This window comes from Tiliqua scincoides, chromosome 4, assembly GCF_035046505.1.
Source record: "Tiliqua scincoides isolate rTilSci1 chromosome 4, rTilSci1.hap2, whole genome shotgun sequence".
NCBI lineage: Eukaryota > Metazoa > Chordata > Lepidosauria > Squamata > Scincidae > Tiliqua > Tiliqua scincoides.
Window position 1 is genome coordinate 154984654 of NC_089824.1, and position 27379 is coordinate 155012032.

A 27379-nucleotide genomic window follows, 5' to 3' on the forward strand; every position below is an offset into this window, starting at 1 on the left:
TAGAAGACACTTCTGATCAAAGATCCACTGCAAACTCCCTTAGTGTGTTGCATTTTGGGCTTTTGGAACTAGGTAGAATAGCTGGGAAGAAAAAGTGTCAAATATGGCTGGGTGTGTCTTATCGTTTGACAAAGCAAATACTATGCAAAGTGCCTGAGAAGCTTTTTTAAAGTACTGTGTGCTTTTTCATTAGGCATGGTGTGATTGAACAGGCAGGAACAGGCAGGTCAGCTGGCCTGCCCCGTATCCAGCGCAGTGTTGGGACTGCCTGCGGCTCAGCCCAGAGCAAGGGGAATTAATTCCCCTTACCCTGGGGAACGAAGCAGCAGCCCCAAAGGGTCTACTCAGATCTGTGCCATCTAAAGAGGTGGCACAGATCCGAGTAGCCCAGCGCTGTACCAAGTTGCCTGGGAGTGGAGTTAGGCTCTGGCACAAGGGCCGGATCCTGGCTCCACCCCCCTGGGCCAAGCCCAACCTCAAGCCTTCCTACCACCTTCCCTGTCCAGAAAGCCCCTGTTCCGCCGCTGCACCTCAAATTACCATAGCACACCTTTGGACCATTTGCAGCACATCAATGTGCCATGGCACAGCGGTTGAAAATCACTGTCTTAGAGGGAAAAACATAATTTGACATTCTGACAGTTTCAGTTCTATTTCTGTTCCCCACCCAAATCAGATTCTGCCTTAAATGAGATCAGTAATGCGGTGGATGAAAGATGAAACAATCTAAACTAGATAGATAGATAGATAGATAGATAGATAGATAGATAGATAGATAGATAGATAGATAGATAGATAGATAGATAGATAGATAGATAGATTTCTGAATCCAGCAGCTCTACTGATAATGGGTGTTACCTATCAGATGTACCTTACAGTATACCCATATTTCAAGGGCACCATTATTAATTTTTTAGATTGTGAGCTCTTTTGGGACAGGGAGTCGTTTAATTATTTGAATTGTCTGTAAACCACTTTGTGAACATCAGTACAGTATAAATACTATTAATAATTATTACTCATTTATTTCTGGGCTGATTTCAGGGTGCTTGTTCTTGCCTTTAAAGACCAGGATCCTGGATACCTAAGGAGTGTCAGCTCCCATATGTACCTCTCCGATCACTGAGGTCCATTAATGAATCTCTCTGGTGAGTGATGCCCCCTTTGGAAGACAGGTTCTTATCCAATAATTAGCAAAGCCTGCTCTCTGACTAGCCTGCATTCATGGAATCTGCTGCCACTTGAGATTTTCCAGATTCGACAGCCTGGGACATTTCAATAGACTCTTTTCTCCTTATGCAGGTTTTTGATATCAAAGTGTGAGGGAAGTCCTTAGTTCGATTGGTACTACTCTCCCTGCTGTTTAGATAATGTTGCTGATTTTGTTTGCATTTTTCTTTGAGAGTTTCAAGGTGTTTTTTTTTTTTTTTCTACTTTGAGAACTCATTTGAGTTTAAAAGTAGATTAAAAATCCTGGATAACATAAGAGCAGCCCACTGGATCAGCCTATAGGCCCATCTAGTCCAGCTTCCTGTATCTCACAGTGGCCCACCAAATGCCCCAGGGAGCACACAAGACAACAAGAGACCAGCATCCTGGTGCCCTCCCTTGCATCTGGTATTCTAAAGCAGGAAGTTACACATACACATCAATTGGCTTGTAACCCGTGATGGACTTTTCCCCCAGAAATTTGTCCAGTCCCCTTTTAAAGGCATCTAGGCCAGATGCCATAACTCACAAGAGCTTTATTGCTTCACTCGCTGTGACTCCACAGCCTGGTAAACACACATGCATCCACATTGGTGATCATAGACTAGACTAGAGGCTGGTTTGAGCATGTGTGTTCATCACTTGATGACTGTACGGTTAGAGAATGCCTTACATTTGTGAAGGAGCCATCACAGATACATGTGTGAAGGAGCCATCACAGATACAGAGAGAACATACCTTCAGCTCCAAAACAAAATACGGCTCAGTGCATACATTCAGCTGCCTGTCATGCAGTATACAGTTATTAGGTACAACCAACAGTCATACTTACATATGTGAATCATCCTTAAGGACTTGTAGCTGAATCCGTGAACTGTCGATAATTGTGTTCAAGATAATGTGAGCTGAAATGAATGTCATGTCTATGGTATTATATTACGGCTCATTCACACATGCGCGGCATCCCTTGATATGGACTTCATCAAATGAGGAGGAACCACATGAGAGAAACAGGGGCACCTTTTTGGCTTGTGAAGGAAAATGCAGCCATATATTGCAAGAGAAACAGAATGGAAACATCAAGAAGAATTCAGTTGCAGATATCATGTAGAGTTGTAACACAACTGAATAAGGTTGTTATACAAGTTGGCTTTGGAATTCGCACCACAAATCCTGACGTGCGGCAGCTTACTTGTCTTTTCTCAAACAATTTTACTTTTAGATGGGCGCTGGGCCAATGCACAATAATGGAGTCCTTTGGGATTATGTCATCCACATGCACTTATCTACATCACATCTACAGTACCTGGCACCTTATACCAGGAACCAGTTTGGTTCTTCCTGTTTCTCTTGAGGGGGTGCAGCTCAGGGCTGTTAGCAGTAAGGAGGAGTTTCTCAGCAATAAATGGGGCACAGAGCTCCATAACTTTAGCCCACCTGCCATCCCAGGCCTAGAGGTTCACCTATAAGGCTGCCCTCTGAAGGTTACACTATAATGACTGGGAGCAAAAGTATTCAAAGCAGCATCTGAAAAAAATGAATCGGCAACTTGTAAATTCAGTACCTCTCCCAGTTCCCAGGGCAGAGTGGGGAAGTAGGTAGCATGACGCTTTCCACTGGCTTGGCAAAGACCATTCAGCATTTAGCTTCTCTTCCCCAGAATTGTCCACTTATTATGTAACTTGGACATTTTAATATTGGAATTGGCTTGTTTTCCCTTTTTATATCACATTCCCTTTTATATCACACAAATTCAATTGTAGCTGTGTGTTGGTTTCTCTGTGGCTAGAAAATTTTAGCTACAATGACATCCGCAACAATACTAATTGAAATTGCTCTGTCATATGAACAGGAGCCTTTTCCGATTTCAACTGGGCTGTGAGACTGAAGGGTCTCCAAAATGTGTTCCCCCCAAATGGCTGTACCCTTGGTGAGCAAAAATGATCCTAACTCTCAACTGTTTTCATCAGAAAGAATGAAAAACAGAATCAAGAATATTTTCATGATGCTATTATATTGTGAACAGGACTTCTCCAAAGGATGTTATCATGAAACTCTTGGCAAGGATTTCTGTGTACTGGAGAAGACTGACAAGAAGCACCAGGATGGAAGGCCTTGGTTGTGATGTGGCTCATTCCTGAGATGTTTTGTGCTTTGTGTTTAATCCTGTTCAACCTTTTCTTCCCCTAACAAAACCATAATATGTTCTCATGGCCTGTATTTGTGGGTGGCTTCTGTGAGTCTGCATGTTGATCAGTCTCCCTTAGGGCCCCTTCATGGGACTTGCCCCAGATGGATTTGCCCTGGAAAAGGGAAGGCTCACTGCCTTTGAAAACTAAAAGAGAAAAAGGAAAAACACTTGGCATGTAAAATGGTCAGAACACTGATTTGGGAACTGGGGAAAGAGTGGAGTTGCTTTGATGCCATTTACCACTTTTTAATTTAAAGGGGGAAGATGAGCAATTTGGCACTTAAGTTGTAATAGCAGAGCATTTGCTCAGGCTTTAAAGATTTAAAAATGCAATAGCTTGGTGAGCTGTTCTAAGTAGTCTAGGCCTGGGGGAGGAAATGTGTCTCTTTTCACTAGCATCATCATTTGGCACATTCCAATCAAAGGAGAAAACAGGAGGGACTCGCCAAGAAGTGATGCTCAAAATAATGCTTAAAGGGGGGGGGGGGAGAATATACAGGAGAATGCCAGTTTTCTCAGGCTTCCTTTTTTAGGGGCAAAGATATTTCTGTTTTACTCATGATTCATTTGAGACAACAGATTTTGAATGAATCATTACCGTGAGTGGATCAGAAATCTCAAAGAAGGTGATACACCAAAATGCACTGGATGTGCATGCACTGCGTGTATTTTATTCCCAGATGAATTTAGTCAGGGTATCATTTTGAGGTTTGGCCTCTTGTTTTGTTTTGACTTCTACTATTCAACTGAGGCTGAAACACCTTTGATTGAACCGGGCAACTGAACTGGGCAATCATCACTTGGACTTAGATATGGAGAGTGCATCCCTGTTGGGTTGGTTGAACCTTTCAGTGGTCTGTGATAACCATGGTAACCTTCTGGCCCTTCTGGCAGGGATGGGAGAAATGGGGTAATGGACGCCTCTGACACCAGGACTGTGACTCACAACATCCCCCACCAGAAGTGCCTGACCCGGAAGTAATTGTGGTGCCATGATGACGTCACTGTCAAATTACTTCTGTGTTACGATGTGCTCAAAGTGGTTGGCTGTGAGCCACTCTGAGCGGCCGATGACTTTTTTCACCTTATTTCACTCGAAAAGCAGGGAAAACACAAAAAAGTCATCAGTCGCTCAGAGTGGCTCACAGTCACTCTGAGTGCTACTACAAGTGCAGCAGGAACTGGTTGTCCTAAAGGAACGGGCTGCCTAGTTTACAAAATCCTGAAGAGAACCAGACTTGATCTAGATGTGTACAAGCAGAAAACTTTTAGTAAATATTTGTTTAGCATCACAAGCACAGAAGGAGAAGCTGGCCTCATCCTGCATTTCATTTGAAATCAGGTTATGTACTGAAAGATGAGGGAGCAAATAATAGTTTTTCTGCCAACCACTGTGCCGCTCATGGTCAATTTCACACTCACTGCAGTTGGCATGATGCTGCCTCCCTGCAAGTTTGGCACCTTCTATGTGTACTAAAGGCAAGCTGGAAAGCCAAGGAGCCTGGCAGTTGATGGAATCCTGGAACTCTCATGAGATGTTCCAGTTTTTCATTATGGGGAGCTGAAGCTGATGGCCATCATCAGGCATAAAACATAGCTGAGAGCAGACTCTTGGAAGTAAAATGCTGAGAACAGACCAGTATCTCACTCAATGCACCCTGAGCAGCTATGATGTTTTAGTGCTTATGTGCACCCATGGCTTGATTGGGGACACTAACAAAGACAGAGTTGCAGGAGTTAATGAGCTGCCTGTTCTCATCTCATTGCATGACAGGAAAGAAATTTTGTCTGGGTGTTGAACAGCAAGACTCTTCTTGCCAAAATAAGAGAAAGACCAACAGTTTTGAAACAAATTAAAATTCAACATCCTGCTTTCCTTTCCCCCACAAGATAAATGCTCCTACTAATAAGAAAATGAAAATGCTTTGGTTCCTCAAAGATTAGTGTGTTATGGCATAAGGCCATAAGCATTTATGGTAAGCAAGAGCTCCATCAGATGCACCAACTACAGGTGGTTGGTATTTAACTCAGTGGACAGAGATCCATCAGACAATGAACCAAGTTGATACTTTCCAAGAAGCCATGTTGGTGTATATCAGCAAAAACACCAAAGAATTTTGTGGCAACATAAAAGCTAAAAAATGTGCTGTTGCCTTTCCTTGCATAGGCAAGAATTTCCTTTGTCAGATGTATCAGTTAATAGATTACTACTAAATATGCCTAAATCCAGTGCATCCCTTGGGACAAACCCCAAAAAGATATCTGTGTCTTGCAGTGGATCAAACAGTCTCTGTCATGGGAAGAGACTTCATAGCCAAGAGTCTACTTGATGCAAACAAAGTTGATAGTTGATGGGCAAAACACATCTACAGTACCCAAGCCAACCAGTGGTTGGAGAATCAAAGTATGGCAAGATTACCAGATGCAAAAGAGAAAAGGACTTTAACAGTTGTTTAGGAGGAAATTTGGTAGGTACGGTTTGGGTGTGTAAAGGTTTATCTAAAAAGAGGAGTCCCTGCAAGCATCCCCACCATGTTCTTGTCACACATATCCAAAGGCCACAATGGGGCAGGAGGTGTGATCAAGTAGATGAGCTGTCACCCTTGCCTGAAGAAGCTATGCAGGATCATACCTTGGAGGGGAGACCAGAAGCCAATTACAAGCTACTATAACCCTATGTGGGAGAACGGAGTCACTGACGAGCCACATCAGTGAGAGAGCGGGAGGAGGTGTGGAGATGTCTGCTAGCTAGAATGGATAACAGCTTGATAACCTACCTGACTTGATTTGTAGTTGCCTGCAGAAGCTCGAAGACATGAGAGCTGTGAAGGCAGAAGGATAACCACACTATGAAGGGAAACATCTGGCGAATGAAGGGTTCTATACAAATAGAATAATATCTTTAAAAACACCATTTGAAAAATGGGGTTTATTCCAGCCTTGTAGTGTGAACCACCTTGGATCTATGAGAAAGGCTGTATACAAATACTGTAATAAATAAATGGACATTTTTTACCATGTGTGTGGTCAAGGGAGCAATAAGAGCACCTTGGCAATCTCAGCTAATGCCATCCTGAAGCTCTGCCCCTCCCCTGTGGACTATGATGCTTACTGTTCCCCCAACCCCAGATTTGTCTCCCCAGGGAAGACATAGGATTCAAGTCTGCCATTAATGTAAGGTCTTAACACCAGAATTTATCTGGAAATCCAACTGTGATGTAAGAAAGCAGTCACAGAGGGGACCTGATCAGGCTAAGGACTGCAGATGAGTTAATACTTTTCCCCTCCAAAATTTTCCTGCTGAAATTCCCACCCATACGCCATTTGCTCCCGAAGCAGGAATTTGCTGAAGGGGCTCTTTGGTGAAATTTCAGGCAGATTGTTAAGAGTTGGCATCCTTCAGTCTCAGAAGACTATGATATTGTGCTCTGAATGGTGGTTAGTGTCCTCTCCAGTGTGCGAAGCCTGGGTAAAGTAGATATGGAGGATAGACTGTTACCATGCAGCAAATCCCCCCTCTCCACATCGCTGAAATGTTCAGTGGAAAGGCAGAAGCCAATATGGTTGGTTCCAGCGGCGTCGCAGGAGTTGCCAGAACGTGACTGTATACAGCCGCAAACTGCCTCGGGGACTCCGGCTCCGAATTTTACCTCGAGGTTGACTCCTGAAGCCTTTTCCATAATTGGATATAGTCAAAAGGCAGTGGAGGTTTGGGATCAGAGTTTTCCTTCTCTCAGATGAACTGCCTTACCAGGCTAACGAGTCCCATCTACCCGGTGGCTGTTTAGTCACCTCTTATGACAAGTACAGCCAAACTTGAGAGCCTCCCAGGGGGAGGGCAGATTGTGAAAACCTCCAAAAGGATGTCTTCAAACTGAGTGAATAGGCAACAGCATGGCAGATGAGATTAAAGAATTACATGCAAAGTGATGAGACAAACAAAATCTTAACTTTGCAATACGTAATTGATCATCCGCTAACAGAATCTGAACTAGCTGTCACTTGCAGAAAAAGAGCTGTTCGAGGGCTGGTAGACAGCACAATGAAAATGTCAACTCAGTGTGCTGTGGCACTGAGAAAAATAATGTAAGTGCTGGGAATTATTGGGAAAGGGATTGAAAATAAAGCTGCATGTATCATAATATTATCATATAAATCTGTAGCTCAACTGATCATCTGGATAATAAGCCAATTTGCAATGCATTAGAAACCATCCCCAGTGGTGCATGACTATAGGTTTTGCCAGCAGAGGTCAGACTGCCACAAGTTTACCAGCTGCAGAATCCTTTATTGGATCCCAGGTGATCAAAAACAATATGTAATGTGCATTATGTGTAAAAGTAGAAGGCTACTTTCCCAGGCTGGCTTCATCTCTGAATAAGAACACTTCTTATAGGGATTGGAGATCCCATTTTGTTGCAGGTCCCTTTGTGATAACCATCCATTCATCAGAGGCTTTAGTAGGTCATCATCTAATTCTTCAGATTCCAAGAGTGGAATTGTTATCAGCATGCAACTGAAAGCAATTAACAGAATGTTAGCAATCAACCTTCTACCTTAATTTTAAAGGAGCCTGTTTCATATACAGTATTACAAACTACACAGGGAAGAGATATTTCATTATTGCACTGCTTTTTTTCCATATGTTTTATATATTTGGGGGAGGTGTATTTTAAAGATAAATTGCTAATTTAATTTAATGTTAATGTTAATTTAAAACATGATTGCGGTTTATGAAATGATGAATGATGCGAAGAGAAAGGAAAAAGGTATATCTCATCAGAATTGGGAATCATCCAATGAAGCTGATTGGCAGCAGGTTCAAGTATGACAAAAGGAAGTTCTTCATCACACAACACATAATTAATGTATGAAATTCACTGTCACAGTAAGTGGTGACAATTACTAGCACAGGTTGTTACCTTAGACAATTACCTTAGACACGTTAGTTGAAAATAGGTTTCCATCTTTGTGGAAAATAGTGGCTATTTGCCATAAGGGTTAACTCGACCCTCCATAGCTGGAGTCAGAATATCTTTAAGCATCAGTGACTGGGGCCAAACTGAAGGTCAGACATGGATAGAATCAAAATGTTGGAATAGATCAGATGGGAACTGAAACCACAAGGCAATTCCTATGTGCCTGTGTTCAAAGATTTGAAATACCATGCATGTCTATTCAGGAGTAAGCCCCATTATGTTCAATGGGGCTTAATCCTGGGAAAATGCGTATAGGATTGCAGCCTAAGGGAAATAATTTAGCTGATTAAAGTGAGTGTGAGGCCCAAAGTACTACACGCAGATACATGTATCAGTAATCTGATTGTCCATTTTGTACTAGAAAAGTTGCTTTGAGTCAGTCGGGTGCCCACAAATGACAGGTAGGAGGGAGCCAACCTTTTCCCTGCCTCTTTGGAAGGCTTTTCCCCCAGTGTGATTTAAAGCCCACACTGCAGGGGGAAATTTTCATTTAGGGTGATTGGGAGTCAAGAACAAGCAGGCAGGGAATGGGCTAGGCACTTTTCTCCCCACCATCTCTCTCCTGATTGCTCCCACCAGAAATGTTTGCCAGTTCCATACGGATTATGTGGCTCCCATAACATGCATTTGCATGTAACATGTTGCTTAGCTGGTAGTGAAGCAAAAGTTGACTAATATGTCTGCCCTTTCAGAATGCATGTTTGAGTATCATGCAGGGATGGGCACTCAATTTGTACTGACTTGATTCAAGTCGCCCAAAAACGTTTTTTTTTGGATGACTCATGTCGACTCGAGTCGTGGATGTTGCTGACCCCAACTCAACTCGTGACTCAGGGCCACTGACTCTAAAAAAAACCGGGATATGAAATGACACAAGTTCCTATCTCGAGTCCCTAACTTGTGTGCGTGCTTGTGTGAGTGTGTTCTTGCTTCCTTTTTTCGCCATTTCTGCTTCATGCCGAAAGATCTAGTGGGCGATCTGGAAGCCTGCATTCACAAGGACAGCAGCAGCAGGGTAGGTTGGTTCCAGGAGGCAAGCTGGTTGAGGGGAGGAGGAAGGCTTAAGTTTTTGTTTGGGTTTGGTTTTTATTGGTTGCATGAGACTCGTTTCTCGAAATGATTCATGACTTGACTTGAAAGACTCTGAAGTTCTTGCAGGTCAAGTCACAATGACTGTGCACTATGACAGTTGAGTCAAGTCACAGGGTCGTTGACTTGGGACTCGAGCACATCCCTCATATCATGCTACACTCACTTCCTGTACTCTTTGTGGATAGCTCTTTGTGGATAGGCAAGTGAGTTCTGCTTCAGTGTGAAATGCTGCAATAGCCGATTCCTACATCTTCCTGCATTCTTGGGGCACACGATGCAGAGGCTTTGTAAGATGGGCATATTTCCTGTGCTCCAAATTTGGTAAGATATTGCTCATTTTTACTTCCCTGGCAGTGCCACGAGGCCCACAAGCAGTCCACAGGTAAACCAGGGCTTGTTACTGGAGCATATTCCATCCCAACTAAGCACACCATACCTACCCACAGAGAAAATTTTGCAGTTCCTGAGAAGCTCAGGAGTTGTTCTTTCTTTGAAATATCCCAGATTTTAATTTCCTCTCAGGGGAGTTATTACTGGAAACACTGCAAAACCTTTTGGCTCCCTCACCTCAAGGTTATTTACTAGGACTCTGGTTATTGCCTCAGCCTTTTCTATGAACAGGCACCCAATGCTTGAAGATGTCTGTTTGCATTTTTTAATTTCATGCAGGAATGTCTCCCTTCCTACAATATTTAACCCCAACTGTTATTCTGAGCTTGAGCTAGTTAGTCAAAAGCAACCTTTTCTAAGAGGCACATGGCTTTATGGAAGTGTTCACTCTGCGTAGGTGATGTCTATGAAGCTGTTTTCTCTAGTCAGGCCACTGGTTTACACATTGCGGAGGGCTCTCCAAGGTTTCAGACTGAGGTCTTTCCTAGCCCTATCTGCTTGGCTTAGCATAAGTGATGATAAGGCAGACATACTCCCCACATGACCCACTTCTCATTCAATCTCAGGTGTTTCATGGGGAGACTGAGGCATGCCATGGCAACCAGACTCAGCTTCTCCCCGGGGAGTTAGGGTCATTGCTAGTTGGCAACCTTCAGTCTCGAAAGACGTCATTGCTACCATTGGTAATAATAGCAAAAATGCAAGTGACAAGATAGTTGAGTGATTCATAAGGCCTTATCTCAAGAATGAGCAATACTATTCAGAGAGACTAACCTATCCATGGACACATCATCTTGTCCTTGAGGAAAAGTAATCACACGTGAAAAGTGAAAAGGCCTTTTCACTCTTTCAAGTGAAAAGGCCTGTGTTCAGAAAAACAGCAAAGCAGTGTGAACAGGTGAACTCGTTTTTCTCTTGTGTACAGGGATAACTTTCTTTGTGTACAATGTTTAGGAAACACTCACTCTTCCTCTTTCTTTACTTACCCACATCCGAGAAGTGCCCTTCACAAATATATTCTTCTTCCTGACATTGGGTTCACCTCCCCATGTTCATTTCTCTGTGTGTGAGCAGAAGAGCAATGTTTGCATGGAAACAATTGCTGCTGTTACTAGCGCTCTATGAGCAAATACCAAGTGTGATGTTGCTCTGTTTTGCTGAAACAAAACAGGCTTCCAGGGCTAGCCAACACAATTTGGTTGATTTTGTCCAGTTGGGTCCCTTGCCTGTGTTATGGCCCCTGTGTTATGACAGGGAGCAGGCTGCCTGAAGCCACAGCTGACACCTCACATGATGATAAACCTCCATCCAGAGCCTGGTGCAGCAAGTGGAGGTCTCACAGGACTTCTGTCCACCACTGCTTCCAATTGGCCCCAAATTGGGCCACTCTGGAAGCAGCAGGCGTTTGGCTCAGACTGCTTGCGGCCACTCGTTCCAGGTAAGTGGGGAGCCCTGCAAAGACTGTGTAGCAAGGGGTGGCCACAAGGACTGTGCAGAATTGAGCCCCACACCTCCTAAGGCCAGCCCTCCCAGCTTCAGATCAGATGCAAGAAATGAATGTGATGGAACAGTCAGTGCGTAAGAGATATAGGAAAAGATATGCGGATAAGCCAGCATCTCTCTATCTAATATAGTGTTGCTTTTTTCAGTCTCCCATTATCTTGATGTTTACATTTGTGGCCTGACTTTTCATGAAAGAGCCCAAGATGCTGCTGATGTTGATGATAGTGCATCAATGTGGAGAAAGTGAGAAGACAGATCTTTGCCCCTAGGAGCTTACAATTCTAGATATTAACTCAAGGGAGAAAACAAAGGAAGGGAAAGGAACTAGAGGTAAACAGAGGAAGTTTATGTGGCCAGTCCAGCCAGGAAGCAACCTGATGCAGCTTGCATTAGGGTGGGTGATGGGAGGAACAGCAGATTCAGGATGCCTTTCATCTCCAGTTTGCCACTGTCTTCCTCCAGCCCACCACAGGCCCAAGCCACATTGTCCTGCTCCCTGCTCACTATACATGAGTGGATTATCCCCTCCCTCCCTGCACTCCATCTTCACACATGGTTTAAAGCAGGGATCTCCAAACTTTTTGGCCAGAGGGCCACATGAAATATCTGGTGCAGTGCTGAGGGCCAGAAAAAAATTTAAATATAAAATTTAAATAAATAAATTAGAGATGGAACTTAGATGAATGAATAAATGAATGAGTGGGCTCATTCACTCAGCCTCTCTGGCCCTCAGAACACCCTCCAGATGCAATCAGAGCACAACTCTGGTCATGTTCAGTCAAGTGGGACAGAGGCTTTCAGGGTACAAGAGGCTGGCCGTGGGCCAGATAGAGGCTTGCTGTGGGCCGCATCTGACCCCTGGGCTAGGGTTTGGAGACCCTTGTTTTAAAGGAAGTATGTCACTTTATGCTGTAAATGCTGCACGAGGAAGGAGCATTTCACTACCATCTCCACTTGCTGTGTTCTCACACAGTGTTTAATGTTTAGAGCAGGGGTGTCAAACATGAGGCCCGGGGGCCGGATACAGCCCGCAGAAGCTTTTCATCTGGCCCTCAGCTGCTGAGCAGTGCTGAGGTGTTACTGCTATAAGGACAGCCCACATGAAAATTGAGCTCTCCCATATCTTGAAATATGATCAAATATGATGTATTTTCCCTTCTGTCATATGCAGCTATTGGGTTCCTAAGTGAGAAAAAGTGCTTATTTTTGCTTATGATCTGTTTAATGACATCACTTCTGGCCCTCAGCAGGCACCATGAATGCTGTTCAGCCCTTGGTATGAAACAAGTTTGACACCCCTGGTTTAGAGGAATGAGTTTCCTTTAAACCCCATGTAAAGATGGAATGCAGTGACAAGGTAAGGAGCTTTGCTTTTTCACGAGGAGCCAAAGCTTTCCCTTTAGTTTACTGGCCGGAAGTGCAGTATGTAGGATCCCCTCTCTTTATTGTGAGTGGCAGCAGTGCAGATTGGAAATCCACATAACAGATCCCAACAAATAATCTTAACCATTGGTGAATGTGTGAAATTAGAACATTCACAAGTGGATGTGCAGCTTCCATACAGAACTTCTAAGCCAGGGTGGCTAGGACTGCTGCATTTGTGAATTGCACACCGAACTGTAAAAGACATTTTGGGGACATGACCTGAACTTTGCTATTTGGTATAAACAAGACCTTTAAGACGTTATGCTGTTTACATGGTATAAAGTCAGATTGCCTCTGTCAATGCCGTTCACGCCATGAACAGCTTGACTGCCCATGATGAAAAACAACGCCTGCAGCGGGCAGCAAATTGGGGGGAGGGGCAGCAATGAACAAACAGAAGTGCTGTTGCCTGACCAGTCTTTTTATTTTGATGGGTGCAGGAACGCATGTGTGTTTGGATGGAATCTTGCCTCCTCCTTGGGAAATTCCAGGGGCACCCAGCTTGCACAGCACATTTGACCCTGGGGAGAAAAGCCACCTCCTAGAAGCTTCCTGGTTTGGTGCAAACAAGTTGTTAGCAATACAAAAGAAGGATCCCCACTCCTAGTTGACCTCACAACAATTCCTGGCCAAGGAGCCATGCCATGTGATCAAATTCCTCTCAGAGGTCCTGCCCAAAACACCTGGAAAAGCACTTGAACACCATCAGGATGAGCACAAGCACAATTACAAAAGGCCATCTTACTAGGAACAGCATACATACTATGACGATATTTGTAATGAAACAAAATAAAAGCAAAAAATAGCTGCCTATCCTAGTTCCTTAGGAAGGACTCAATAGGTGGATATACACACAGTCAAAAACATGACTGTGTGCAAATGGATGATGATGATAATCATGATAGTTCTCTACACATCCAGTTGTAACAAATGTTCCCTTTATTTGTCCTTATGGATAGATGTCTTATGGCTCCAAAGGCCAGGAAATGTAAGCTTTACTGTGACATTTCTGTGCATACCCAAATGTAGAAATAATGTTCACTATTAGTCCTGTGAATTGATATTCTGGAGGGTGGGACTTATTATGGATAATTAATCCAGAAAAAAATATTGTGTGGGATGAATGAAAACACTCAAGTTGCCTGGAAGTAAGGATTACTGAAATGGATGAGATTTGCTTCCGAGTAATTGTGTTTGGAACTAAGGTATGGGCATAACTTATAAAACAAACCCTATTGGCCCAATGTTCAGATGGCCTAGTTAAGAGTAAAATAATTCCAGGCCCTTTGCCACACATTGTCAATTTCATCCAGTCAGTACCCCAGGCTGCTTGGGAGCTTGGCTTCTGCTCCTTGCAGAAGAAGCAAACTGACAAGACAAGCAGTTGGCAAGCTTCTGAAACCCACATAAATCACTCCAGATTTTCCACTGCAGCAAGCTGACCTCCAGTGTCCACAAGGCATGAATCAGAGCAGAAAGGAGGACCTCAAAAGCAAAGGTCCTGAGGGCCCACCATCTGCCTACTGTTTGGCTGCAGCTCACGCACATCCACTGCTCAATCAAGATCACGCCAGCCAACGAAGCCTGAGTGATGAGCTGTCTGGACAGCCACAAAGAAGTGCTGTTGAATAGATATGCAATGTCGATGCAAAAATAATTTTAAAGTGCCGTGGTCTGAGAGCTGATTTTGTAAAAGTTTAGTTATATCATCATCATCAGTAATGCTGAAGCATGGGTAGAGGAGGGGACATATACTGTGGGGCATATAAGACACATTTCACATATGTACACTACCACACACCAGTGTCCTTTCTTAGTGGATGCTGAATGTTCTAATAATGTTTACTTTTAAAACAAGATGATATTTTATTGCAGGATTGGGAGGGTAGTATAACCATGTACCTCTTGACTTTAGCCTTATCATCAACAATCATTGTCCCCATTGCTGAAATGAAGCAGGATCCACCCTCATCCAAAATGCCTCTCCATCACTTAATTTAAAATAGAAACAAGACCTATGATTGGAATCTCACCTGTCGGAATTAGAATCACAGCAGTTTATAACTGGCCACAAGGAGATAGCAAGATAGGTGTCTGAAAGACTCGGAGCACACTGAGCAGAACCACTACCAGAAGGCTCAGAGCCACTTCATGCATAATGAAGAAGATGATGAACATAGATGATGTTCAAGTGGCACATGGATCCACAGTCCACTCTTCCAGGTATTATGCCAAGGAAGAACTCATGCAAAGATGTGCGTGCATTCAAAATTTGAGTATGGCTCTGTAATGGAAGATCAGGATCATCAGGTGGATGATGTGGTGTTGACAGTGATCCCATGTTTTGACAGCTGTTTGACAGCTCTGGGAAGGGCAGGGCTGGCTCCACAGCTGTAATCAATCAAGGCCAATGGAGACTCTGATGGACACCTGAGCTTCATTTGACCTTGATGAGACTTTGAATGGACTGAAGAGATGGCTCAGCTGAGCCTAACTTGGACTTCTCACAGCTGAGCTGAATTTGGATTTAACAAGGGGCTGCAGGATAAAAGGTAGCTTCAGAAGGAGCAAAGGGCTGGCTAAGCAGGACGCTGACCCAGCCGGATGCTGACCAAGAGGGCTACCTGACCCAGACCTACAGGAAGAGAGGACTGCCAGGACTCTGCTGGAGGAGACACTCTGCTGGAGAGAACACTGCTGGAGAGGAGGAACTCTACTGCAGAATACTGGACTGGGAAGACTGGACTGTGTTTTGGAGATGGGATTGGACTTGGACTGGAGGCTTTGGACCTTTAACCACGGAGTTAAGTGGAGTTTTGGGGAGGGAAAGCCTCTGGACAAGAGGACTTGCAGGGAGTGTATGTGTTTGTAGCAATAAATTCTTGTCAATTGCTATAGGTAAGAAGTTCTGTGTTCATTCCCTTGCACACTGCAGCTGTTGTTCCCGGAAAAGGAGGGTGTTAATTAGCCAAAAAGCAGGCATTAAAAGGGAGTTGGGATATTTAGACGGGACAAATTGCCGTGGTCGGCAGGAGTTGAGAATTTGGCAGAACAAATTGGTACCAGGAGTGGAGTTTGAAGCCTGAGGCAATTAATACTAAGGGACACAGGTGTGTGCAAAGGAATAAACTCCTTTTGGGTTTGGGATATGGAGCCCCTAATAAAGGACATGTACACTTCTGCTGTGTTTTGGAATGCATGGAGTGTGCTGGGAATGATATGGACATTAATAATGGCACTTGTCCATATCTGGAAGTTTGGTAAGTTTGTTTTTTCCTATTTGAGGAAACTCTGGGTGCCAGGTGGGGATTGTTTAGCGGAGATGTAGTATCTAAAATGGGAATTGCATAGGCTGAATTGATTAATCTGTTGTTTAAAGGAACAGAATTCAGCTTATGCTGAAGCCTTGGCAAATGCCCAAAAGCAGATAAGGGTAGCGGACTGTCTTAATGAGGCTCTCTTAGCCTGGTTGGCAGAGCTCAAGGAAAAACCTAATGCAGAGGTAAGGGAGGAGCGCAAGCATCCTAACTGGTATGCAGGCCTCTTACAGGCTGATAGTAGCACTGGTCTGGACGCTAGTATGAAAGCTCCAGCCAGACAAGAGAAAGGTGAAGGGGCACAGCCTGTAGTTCAGGCACACCCCCTTGTAACAAAAAAGGGAAGAGGACTAGGGCAACTGGAGGATATGCCCAGTGAAGGTACCCTGAAGCCTAAAGCCCGGAATGGTAAGGAAGGGACGGGTACCCCCAGGGCGGGGAGAGGGTGCCTGCAGGAAAGACCCTGGATAAGAAACCTCTGCATGCACCTGGACAGAAGGTCCCCAGGTAGAAGATCTGGGCAGACCTGATAGATAGAGGGGTGCCCAGGGAAAAGATAGATGGGCTCCCTACTCCAGAGTTGTATAAACTCTGGGAAGAAGGGAAAGGGAAGAGGAAGGCCCAGGCGAGGCAAACCATGCCCACCAATACTGGTGTAGGGTCAGATATGGAAGATGAGACCCCATTAACCCCTCTGGAGGAGGATTGCATTAACTTGGGGATTGATTTTGGGCCCCACCGAGGAAGATGTGCAGCAGGGGCTACTCACCCTAGTAAGGCACATGAAGACCCAAGGGTGGGAAATTACTCCTGCAAAGATTCAGGGACTGGCTCAACAAAGTCCAGTTCCTAGGGGTGGTATGGTCTGGATCTGTGAGGCACATTCCAGACAGAGTGCTGAAAATTACACAGGTGATGCTCCACTTGTGAGTTTTTTCTTGCAGGACTGAAAGGAAAGGAGAAAGAGAAGAATGGCGATGGACCAAAACAAGAGGAATCACTGGAACACCAAGGGGTGGATTGTAATGGAAGATCAGAAGATCATCAGGTGGATGATGGGGTGTTGACAGTGATCCCATGTTTTGACAGCTGTTTGACAGCTCTGGGAAGGGCAGGGCTGGCTCCACAGCTGTAATCAATCAAGGCCAATGGAGACTCTGATGGACACCTGAGCTTCATTTGACCTTGATGAGACTTTGAATGGACTGAAGAGATGGCTCAGCTGAGCCTAACTTGGACTTCTCACAGCTGAGCTGAATTTGGATTTAACAAGGGGCTGCAGGATAAAAGGTAGCTTCAGAAGGAGCAAAGGGCTGGCCAAGCAGGATGCTGACCCAGCCGGACGCTGACCAAGAGGGCTACCTGACCCAGACCTACAGGAAGAGAGGACTGCCAGGACCCTGCTGGAGGAGACACTCTGCTGGAGAGAACACTGCTGGAGAGGAGGAACTCTACTGCAGAATACTGGACTGGGAAGACTGGACTGTGTTTTGGAGATGGGATTGGACTTGGACTGGAGGCTTTGGACCTTTAACCATGGAGTTAAGTGGAGTTTTGGGGAGGGAAAGCCTCTGGACAAGAGGACTTGCAGGGAGTGTATGTGTTTGTAGCAATAAATTCTTGTCAATTGCTATAGATAAGAAGTTCTGTGTTCATTCCCTTGCACACTGCAGCTGTTGTTCCCGGAAAAGGAGGGTGTTAATTAACCAAAAAGCAGGCATTAAAAGGGAGTTGGGATATTTGGACGGGACAAATTGCCGTGGTTGGCAGGAGTTGAGAATTTGGCAGAACAGGCTCTCCCATATGTCACTCCAGGGATAGTTTCTTCTTCATATGATAGCTAGCTAGATGAAAAGATAAGCAGTCCTCAAACAAACATGAATTCCTAAATGCTTTGAGCTCTGGATAGCTCAAAGACTCTCTTTTTCCATATGTACCTTCCCATATGCTCCAGTCTTCATGGCTCAATGTGGTGTGGTGGGCATCCATCAGGATCACGGCCTTCACAGTATTGGCACTGACCTTGTGGAACATCCTCCCAACAGTGGCTTTGTTGGCTTCCACACTTTCAGGAAATACATAAAAACCTGTCTTATCTAGTCTGTTTTTGGAGAGAAGGGATGATGTCTGGCACTGGATGGTAATAGGTGGGTGATATTATTGTGTTTCTCTATTATGGATTTGGGTAAGTTTTTGAAATTAGTTTCAGTTGTTGGGCAGTCCAATCCTATCCTCCCCAGCAGCACCAGGTACAGCAATGCCAAAATGGCTACCAGTGCCAGTGGTACCAGGAAGGCCAATGGAGATCTCAGAGGAAGGGGATTCTTGTCCCCTTACCCCAAGTAAAGCCCGGCCCCCACAATGGAGCTACTCGAGTCTGCGCCAACTATTTTGCTGGGCTGGTGCAAACTTGAGGAACTCTGTGTCAGACTTTGCAGCCTGAATAGGAGGCCTCCGCCAGTCCCAGCCCTCTCCTGAGCTGGTCACTCCCCTGTTCCACTGTCCCGCTGCCCCGGAACATCTCTCTCCCACCCCAAAAAGCAGCACATCTGCTTGGCAGTGCTACTTACTGACTGTGGCTCCTGTACAGCATCCTCCCAGCATTGAGACCCAGTGCCAGCACTCCTTCCTCACTGGGTGTCACAAAAGTGTCTGAAGGCATATTTGCAACACCCAGAGGCAGCAGTATGCATGTACCACTGGCAATATAGACCATTGTATTGGCCCCAAATAGCCTTATTTTGTTTGATTGTAAGCCATCTTGAATTGCTCCAGGCAAGAAAGATGGGGTAAAAATGTATTCAAATTCATTTAAAAGAAATAAGGAAGAAAGTCCTCCTCACCTGCCAGCTAAAAAGTGATACAAAATGACGCACACAATTAATTCTGTGTTTGTGAAAAAAATGTATTTTAAATAACATCTCCCTCCCACATTGCCAGTCATTGCAGCTGGTTAATTCTGCTCTTATTAATGATGCATGAACATTCTTGTGTGAAAACAGTTAACTCTCCATGAAACAAACTTTCATAGACTAGGACATTGGTTCCCAAACTAGGGGTCACAACCTGAATGAGAGTCACATGGATGTTCCTGAGGGTTGCAAGTAGGTCTTTTTTATTTTTATTTTTATTAACTTGTACCAACTCTGTACGTCACCAGGCTGATTGAAAAACTGCAACTAGGGTCAACAAGGTTTGGGAGACACTGAACTGCAGTATATTTCAAAGAAGAGGTAGCCCCTCTTACGCTTAAAATGACCAACATGTATCTATGGTCACATCAGGCCCACACACCTTATGACTTACCTGTGTAAATGCAACCCACTGTGTAAATGCAACCTGTGTAAATGCATTGTGGCTTGTTAGGTGCTTGGTAAGGAGAGAGAACAACAAAGTAGTAACAAAAGAGAAGGCCTCAAAGTTGCACCAGAAACAATATATTTAGGCCAGGGGTTCCCAATCTGTATGTCTCAATGTCCTGGACCCACCACCCAGCAGTGAGACCACAGTGAGTACCTAAAAATAGCTGTAAGGAGGCAGAGCTGCTGTGCATGAAAACCACTTACTTGAAAAAGCTTGCCCATCTGCCCTGGCCTCCTTACCTCCGTTTTTAGGCTCCATTCAGCCTTGCAACCTGGAAGTAAGTGGCCAGTGATGTCATTGTGCGATGCATTTTACATCATCACCGTTTATTTTCAGGTTCCAGTGCTGGGGAAGGGCATCACCAGCTGGATAAGTTCAGGAAGTGCTGATTTACCCAATGTGTTTTGAGACATGACTCTTCTTCAGAGCTGCTGGTTAACCAAGGAAGTCTTCTGTACTGTGTTAGAGATGAATAACCCATCTGAAGTACTCGGAGTCAGTACAGAAGGCTGTAAACCAGTGCCTCTGAAGAAGAGCAGTAAGACTTGGAATATGTCACATGCTTGGCTACTCTCCTCCCAACCCTAACCCCCATGCTTTCAGACCCAAGTTGCAAAAGCAGAAGGTTTGTTTTGAAAGTGTTTTTAGTAGCTCTGGAAGGCTTGGTTGGCCACAAGTCATGCAGGCTTGCCATATGTGTGCTTGAATGTGCATTCTTAGTAAGTGCTCTTCTTCAGAGTGTTATATTCTCCAGATGAAGATTCATGTTTTTTTAAATGCAGTGTGTCTCTTTGGGGCAAGACATACATACAGCGAGCACTGTGGGACTTCACACACAGACACACTGTTTTTCTTGGACTGTGAAGTGCACAGTCCCCTGTTTTCTCCTCAGTCTTCTGCTCTCATCCCATTTCTTATTGCTTCTCAGACAACATCACTCCCTTTAGACTCACAGAGAGAAGGGAAAAAAATAGTTTTTCAGAGACCCCTCTCTTCCCACCTCGCTGGTCTAAAAATGAGACTTGGCTATTGTTGAACCAATGACCTGAGCTCTATTGTCCCACACCTATTCCACACATTGAATCTGCCTAGATTTGGACTCCCATGAGACTGTTGGATACATTAGACTCATCTCAACCTGCCATGTTCCCTTTTCTTAAGGCTTAGTCTTTTGGTTCAAAGACAGGATCAACAGATGTGAGTTGTTCAGGCCCCTCTTTTATCCCGTAATACATGTCGTCCTCATCCTCATTTTGTTTGACTCTGGGTTCCAATGGTCTAGGCCCCAAATCTGTAGCCAATTCATCATCTCTTGCTGTGGCAGGAATGGAGCAATTGCTCTGGTTTGGTGCTGTTTTTTCATTGCTCTGATCCTGACCTTCCCCGATCAGGGAATCAATCAAGGCAAAATCATCATAGGAAGGAAGTTTGAATCTGAGCCGACTTTCTGTTGGAGGCACAAACTGTGGGGCATCCTTGAACTTCTGTAAACATTGGCTGTTGGAAGTAGATTCCACTGATGAAATGTCCACCTCCTCATGGAAAGAAGCAAGTGGTGCCTGGATGCCAAATCTCTCAGATTGGCTGGAATTAAAAATAAAAATAAAAAGGACTTAGAAGACTTATTCAAGGACAGAATTTTCAAGGCCAATTGCTGAGCTGTTTTGTGTTTCAACTGGGAAGTTTACAGTAAATCAAGGAGAGGAGAAGATCAACTTTCACCAGAAAAATCTTGATTCTGGAATGACTAATTTTATATTTAGCAAATTAGTTTCTAAGGCTAGACCAAAACATTGTGTTAGTCGAATACCAACATTTTCATTAGCTGACACAGCAATGAGAGGTGAGAGTTTAATAACCAGAGGGCAGAACATCACCGACAGAGCAATCCTAGGTATGCCTCCTCAGAAGTAAACCTTATTAAGTTCAATGAGACTTACTCCCAGGAAAGTGCCTATAGGAATGCAGCCTCAGTCATGTGACCATATCATATCCAATTAAATGGATGAAAAGCTAGTGCACTTCATACATTTAACTCAGCTGACAGCCACAGGATAGACTTTGACATTTCATATCTTCACTTCCACTAGGATGTCAGGCAACATTTCAACTTTAAGTTGAATTTTATTCCCATATTGGCCATGGGCCATAACAGAAATGTGTAATGATGTAGGCAGAAACCATAACATTAAAAATCATTTCAGTGGGTAAGAGTTAAGTCAAATAATTGACTTGTGTTGATGGCATACACTTATCTACTCAATTAAAGACATTTTGATTAATTGAAAGGTTGCCCAATTAAACAGGCAACAGATGTATGTACTGCATGTATAATATTGGCATAAGGGGCATCACTCCTTATCACTTTTTCACATTAGGGTTAATGGGAGATTTTCTCCTGGGGCACTTAGCAACTGCAAGGAGGAACTATCTGGACCATGCCAGCGACATCTTTATCCAAAAGGAAATCTAATTTTAAAACACAGCAGACTTTTGTCTTCAGCAGTCACTAAAGATGAAATCTACACCATATATGGAAGACCCTATGCCACATTTTTGTTCTCTAAATTAATCCTCATTTTGTCTGATGAAAACTACCGTAAAACCTCAAATCTTGTGCATCTTGTGCATCTATCTTGACTGGAACTGAACCAATACAACAGAGCACTTAAGCCTTTACTAGATCATTGGCCGCCCATCCAGAGCCAGTGGAGGGCAGGAGGGGGAAGGCAGAACAGAGGCAGCAAGGGGACAAAACTGGGTGGAGAGAAAGGAGAAATGGGGCAGGGAGGCTGAGGGAGGTGGTGGATCTGGTGGCAATGGTGCATGCTGGATCCTATCCCTTCTGGCAGCAGCCTCTCTGCCCCCTTTCTCTTCTCATACTCTTGCCAACAAAATTGCTGGTGCAGGTCTGAGAAGACAGGGAAAGAATAGGATTGGGCTCTAAGGCTGTAAGGGCCACGTTTGCATAAAGCACATTTGTGAGTCCTTTGCTCTGCCACTCCACAGTCACCTGAACCATGGGGTGGTACAGGGGTAGGTGAGGGCATGGGGAAGCCAGTGAGGAGGTGTTCTGGGGCAGGGAGAGGTGGGGGAGGGCAGGGAGAGGGCAGGGAGGAGGCGTGGCAGGGGAGGGAGTAGGGCAGGAGGAGGGCAGGACCATTGGAGCTGTGCTCCACCAGATCCTGAGCTCCATGTTGGGCTGTGCGACCCAACACCGAACCCTTTGATTCTTTGGCAGCTCCAGAGCTGCCTTAGAATTTAGTAGCCCCATTGCAGGGCTACTTCCCTTTTCCAGAGGAGCTGCCTGCAGCATCCCTGTTGCACACAGGACACCACAGCAGCCGTTTCAGCTCTGCAGCAGTCCGGGCAGAACGGGCAGCTCAGGATTGGCCTGTAAATCAGAAGTATCTAAACCACATGCTGTGGGTCAATTTGGATGTTCCACCTGTCTGCATGAGTAGGCAGAATGGAACCTTGCACCAGATGGGGGTGCAATGTGTGCACACTTGCTTTTAATCATGTGGCAAGCAGGTGGGTGACAGTATCATACAAATCAGCCCTATGTCTCTGGTTCGAAAGCTAGGTTTTTTTTCATTAATATTTTCAGTAATTAGTTATTCACAAAAATCTTGAAAATGAAGGAAGAAATCCCATCTTTCTCTTATAGTTCATCCCACCACAGTTCTATCTCCTCTTTCCTTCATTTGTGATGCAGTAGCAACTCTAAGGTGATCACTCTAATGAGACTTTATTGTTCTCATTTTCTCATTTATTGTTCTCTAATTTAATGAGAACTCTAATTTCTCATGCCAGTTTACAATCTCTTTGCTATACTTGTGGCCTGCAAGTCATTTACAGTGAGATGTGCATGATCAGTTTTTTAAAAATAAAGTGGTGGATAGTTTCCTACAACTGTGAAATCTCTTATGATTTAAACTCATATGTAATCACGGTTTCCTGAAAAGTCTGTACACACCAGCAGTTGTGACTGGGAAGTCTTTTTGTATAAAGCATGCTACCTTGTGGAAGGCCATGGTTCACCAGTTACAATTAGTTTCAGAGATATACAGGTAGTCCCCAACTTACAACCTGGTCTGTTGCAGACATTTGTTCTGAAGCTGGAACCAACGTAAGTCAGAACAGTGCTATTGCACTTGCAATGGATGGACTATGCCTACTCAAAAATATCAACGCTGCTGTCTTTAAGACAGGATGTCCATAACTCAGACATCTGAAAGCTGGGGACTACCTGTATCCGTTAGTTGTATTGCTGTGATGGGGGATAAACAATAGTATTCAGAATTGCCTATTTAGCCACAAAAAAATCAACTGGCCACTCTGTTGTGACCTGGTGAACTGGCTTCTAATTGGTCCTCTCATCCCCTTGGCTATGAGTTTCTGGAAATTTCCAGAGGCTAACAGACATGACTAAGGGGAAAGACCATAAGTACTAGGTAGTGTGCTAGGTGAATACCTGGTCAAATTCTCCCTAACCGTTCTTCTTAATGAACCTGAGGGAACACCAAGCATTTTCCTGCACCAGATTTAATGTTACTCCCTCCCAAGACTCTTTGGGAAGATATTACAGGATTCCATTCTCTGATAGGTGGTGCCCTTGTAACTCAGTTGCTGTGAAGACCTCAGCCCATATCTGCTTTTATTGTGTAATCCTTTTGTTAGTGGACCAGAAGTTCCAGACTTCAGACTTCAGTGAACTGTTTGTATAATTAACGCCTCCCTGGGTTGATTAGATTTGATTTGACCTGGGCAAATTGAACAAGTTTCTTACCAATAGAGCCTTGTGGCTTCTGTCTGAGATACTGGATCCTTGTAGGTCTCTCCATCACTCTCCAGATCCCTGTGGACGTCGACTTTGGCCTCTATAACAGGCTGGATGCATCCACCTGCCCTGGCAGATGGGATTAGGGCAGACTGAACTCCCAGGGACTCTGCAGTACCGACTACCTTCATTTGGATCTGTTCATAAGATGGCAGACTTTTCTCATAGGCATCTGCTTCTTTCTGGTTTGTGTAAGGTGTCTGAAAACTATGAGAAGGGGGACATCATCTCAGCAAGGTTGTTATCTTTTCCTTATTAGCAGGGAACAGGAAAGGGAACATTTGCTAATTAGGAAACCTGGGCAACTTCAGAGCACCTGGCACTTAACTAATCAGCTTGCCTTCAGCTGCAATTTAGGAGTTGGATTGCTTTGCACAGTCTGGGGCAGGAATGTAGCTGCCAGGAGAACTTGATCCCTTACCTGCTCTCCATTCCCACCTGGCTACTTGAGGGAAGGTCCCCGATTGGACATAGAAAGCTGCCTGCCTTACTGTGTCAAATCACTGGTCCACCTGACCCAGCAGCTTTCTGAGGCCTCAGGTCTCTTTCACAGCCCTAAGATCCTTTAACAGGACTGACATAAGCGATTGAACATATTCTATGCATAGAAGATAAGTGATCTGTCACAACAGTAGGACCCTTTCCCTTTGTACAGAAATTTCTCCACTAAGGGAGACCCTTAGTGGGTTGAGGGAGAAGAAGATGATGAATGGATCTAACTGAGGGTGGGAGCTACAAGACTGCTTCCAGATATTTTAGGGTTCAGCACAAGCCCTGAACTAAGAATTCATCTCATTTCTCATCTGGAGTCCAAAATATTACTGAAGCCACAAACAATACTGGGAATGACACAAGCATTAGCACCAGACTGAAGCCAAACCAGAGTAACACCAAGGGACTCTATCCATCATTATTCTATTATCTCTGTCCCCAGTTAAATTGAAGTCAACTCAAGACAGATCAACATTTTTCCATCACCTCCGTTTTCCCCCTAACCTGAGCTATCCACAATCTAGCTCCCATTATTAAATGAAAAAAAAAATTCAATTTCATATTTTGAACCCATTGCATCAAACCCAGTACTCCTACCCCAATAGCACAGAAGCTTATACCAGGCTTCAAAAAAGAAAGGAAAAAAGAAAGAAATGCTTTTGAAGTACCCTATATTGTTTTTGAAGTTGTTGCTTGTCTCCTGGTTTATTTGTTTCAAATAGATGGAATATTTTTGCATTTCACTGTCTTCTGCCAGTCTTTCCAGACATTGACCTTGTCCCCCAAGGAGCAACAATTACACCATGTGCTGCTTAGCATTCTAATTAAAAACTTGATTGCAAACTGTTGAGTGGAAGTTTACAGGCTCCAGTTCTTTAGACATACCTGCTCTTCTCAGGAATTGCATTTTCTACATTCGAAGCATCAGGAGACTCCTTTACAAGGAACTTCTCAGATTCTGTGTCAACAGAAATAACTCTGATCTGTGGGAAAAGTGGGCACATTAGGAGAGTGGCTTCACAAACAAAGGGGGAAAGTTTCTATGCTGGCAGGTATCATCCATTTTGTTTCTTTCTTTAGATATAACGAGATGACTGATTAATATGTGCATAGCTGCATACATTACAAACTTTCAATTTAACCTGCTTTGAAGTATCCATGGAGCAGGATACATCTCCAGCATAATCACATCAGAAGGCAGGTAGTAGAGCTTTGAACCACACCTGTGGTTCTTATTGGGTCTCTGTTCATCTCACAATCTTACCCAAGTTTAAAGCACTCAAAAGCACAGTACGTAGATCTTCTTAATCAGGTCTATGTTTGCCATACAGGGCATGTTGTGAAGCCTTGTTGTCACTGAGCTCCATTCAAAACCATCCACAATTCCCAAAAGATTATGTGCTACTACTAATCTCTACCCTGAAAGTTTAAGCTTTTGTAAGTATCATTATCCTTGAGGCGGCTATAAGGAAATTAACGTATAATGTAATTAATCTGTTGAGCAGAACCTGAATCTTCTATCTGGCAAATAAACACCTTTGCCTTTATACTAATTAACAACCTCCATAAAAAGAATGGAAAACATAAAGCTCCTGCAAGAGTTTTCCAGGATACTCTTCAGGTGCCTGAATCATGAACAAAAATATACCAGTGCTGAAGGCACATTAATTAATTTTCAGCCTTGCTCCCTACCTTTGGATAACATTGGCACATGCTCCAAGTGATCCCCACTGCAATGATCAAGATCCCCAGGGTACAGAAGGTGATGTAGACCTGCGGCTTCTCCACACTCATGATGAACATTCCGATCATGACCAAGAAGAAGCCCAGGATGATGAATCCGTAGCGGAAGGATTTGTCGTCGGCCATTGAAATTCACTCCTCCCAGGGAGAACAACAGAAAACAAGTTCTTTTCTGGGCACTGACTGCAATTCATGGAAGAAGGCTGAAATGGGAACAAAAATCCAAAGAGGCTGTCTCAGCCCTTCACCTGCCCCTGACCCACGCAGTAGTCCTCACAGGAGTCAGCTGCGCCTTCTGACTGGTCCTGCTCAGGTCTGAGCCAGCCAGTTTTGAAAATGGGTTTGTAATGAATGCAAACAAGATCCTTCCATTCACACTTGAGTAACACTGCCCATGGTACACAGTACTATAACCTTCCCCCTAGGCATAGGCAGGGCAAAACCTGGGAAGGCTGTACCAAGGAGGTGTGGTGGAGAGGAGAGAGAGAGATTCATTTGAGGGCCTTTCTGGAGTCAGAATCCAGCTGCCAGGTTTCAGAGGCTGACTGGTGAATCAGGGAGATAAGCAGAGCCCACAGCTAGCCAAGATGGCACTTTCTGCTCTGTGTTTCAGGCATTTACACAGACCTGAAGGTGAATCTCTCTCTCTCTCTCTCTCTCTCTCTCTCTCTCTCTCTCACACACACACACACACACACACACACACACACACACACACACACACACACACACACACACACACACACACGTAGTCCCCTATCTGTATTGCCAGATGATAAAGCAATCATCCCTGGGTGCCGACTGGAACTAACAAACATTGGCAGTGTCTTCA

At 44.3% G+C, this 27379-nt stretch overlaps 1 protein-coding gene across 1 annotated transcript; it reads right to left on the reverse strand.

The window, feature by feature from the left end:
* Positions 1 to 20632: 20632 nt before the first annotated feature.
* On the reverse strand, positions 20633 to 26673 carry BSND (barttin CLCNK type accessory subunit beta). Its single transcript, XM_066624605.1, has 4 exons — positions 26497 to 26673; positions 25690 to 25787; positions 24262 to 24519; positions 20633 to 21053 (listed from the first exon to the last, which is right to left on the reverse strand). The coding sequence occupies exons 1-4, from the start codon at positions 26671 to 26673 to the stop codon at positions 20633 to 20635; spliced, it is 954 nt and encodes a 317-aa protein (XP_066480702.1).
* Positions 26674 to 27379: the final 706 nt, after the last annotated feature.

Excerpts from the sequence above, each read along its gene's own strand:
- BSND (XM_066624605.1), bottom strand. The coding sequence starts at position 26,673 with ATGGCCGACGACAAATCCTTCCGCTACGGATTCATCATCCTGGGCTTC. Across the intron at positions 25,788-26,496 it reads TGTGCCAATGTTATCCAAAG|ATCAGAGTTATTTCTGTTGA; the intron begins GTAGGGAGCAAG and ends CTTTTCCCACAG. Across the intron at positions 24,520-25,689 it reads GCAATTCCTGAGAAGAGCAG|TTTTCAGACACCTTACACAA; the intron begins GTATGTCTAAAG and ends CCCTTCTCATAG.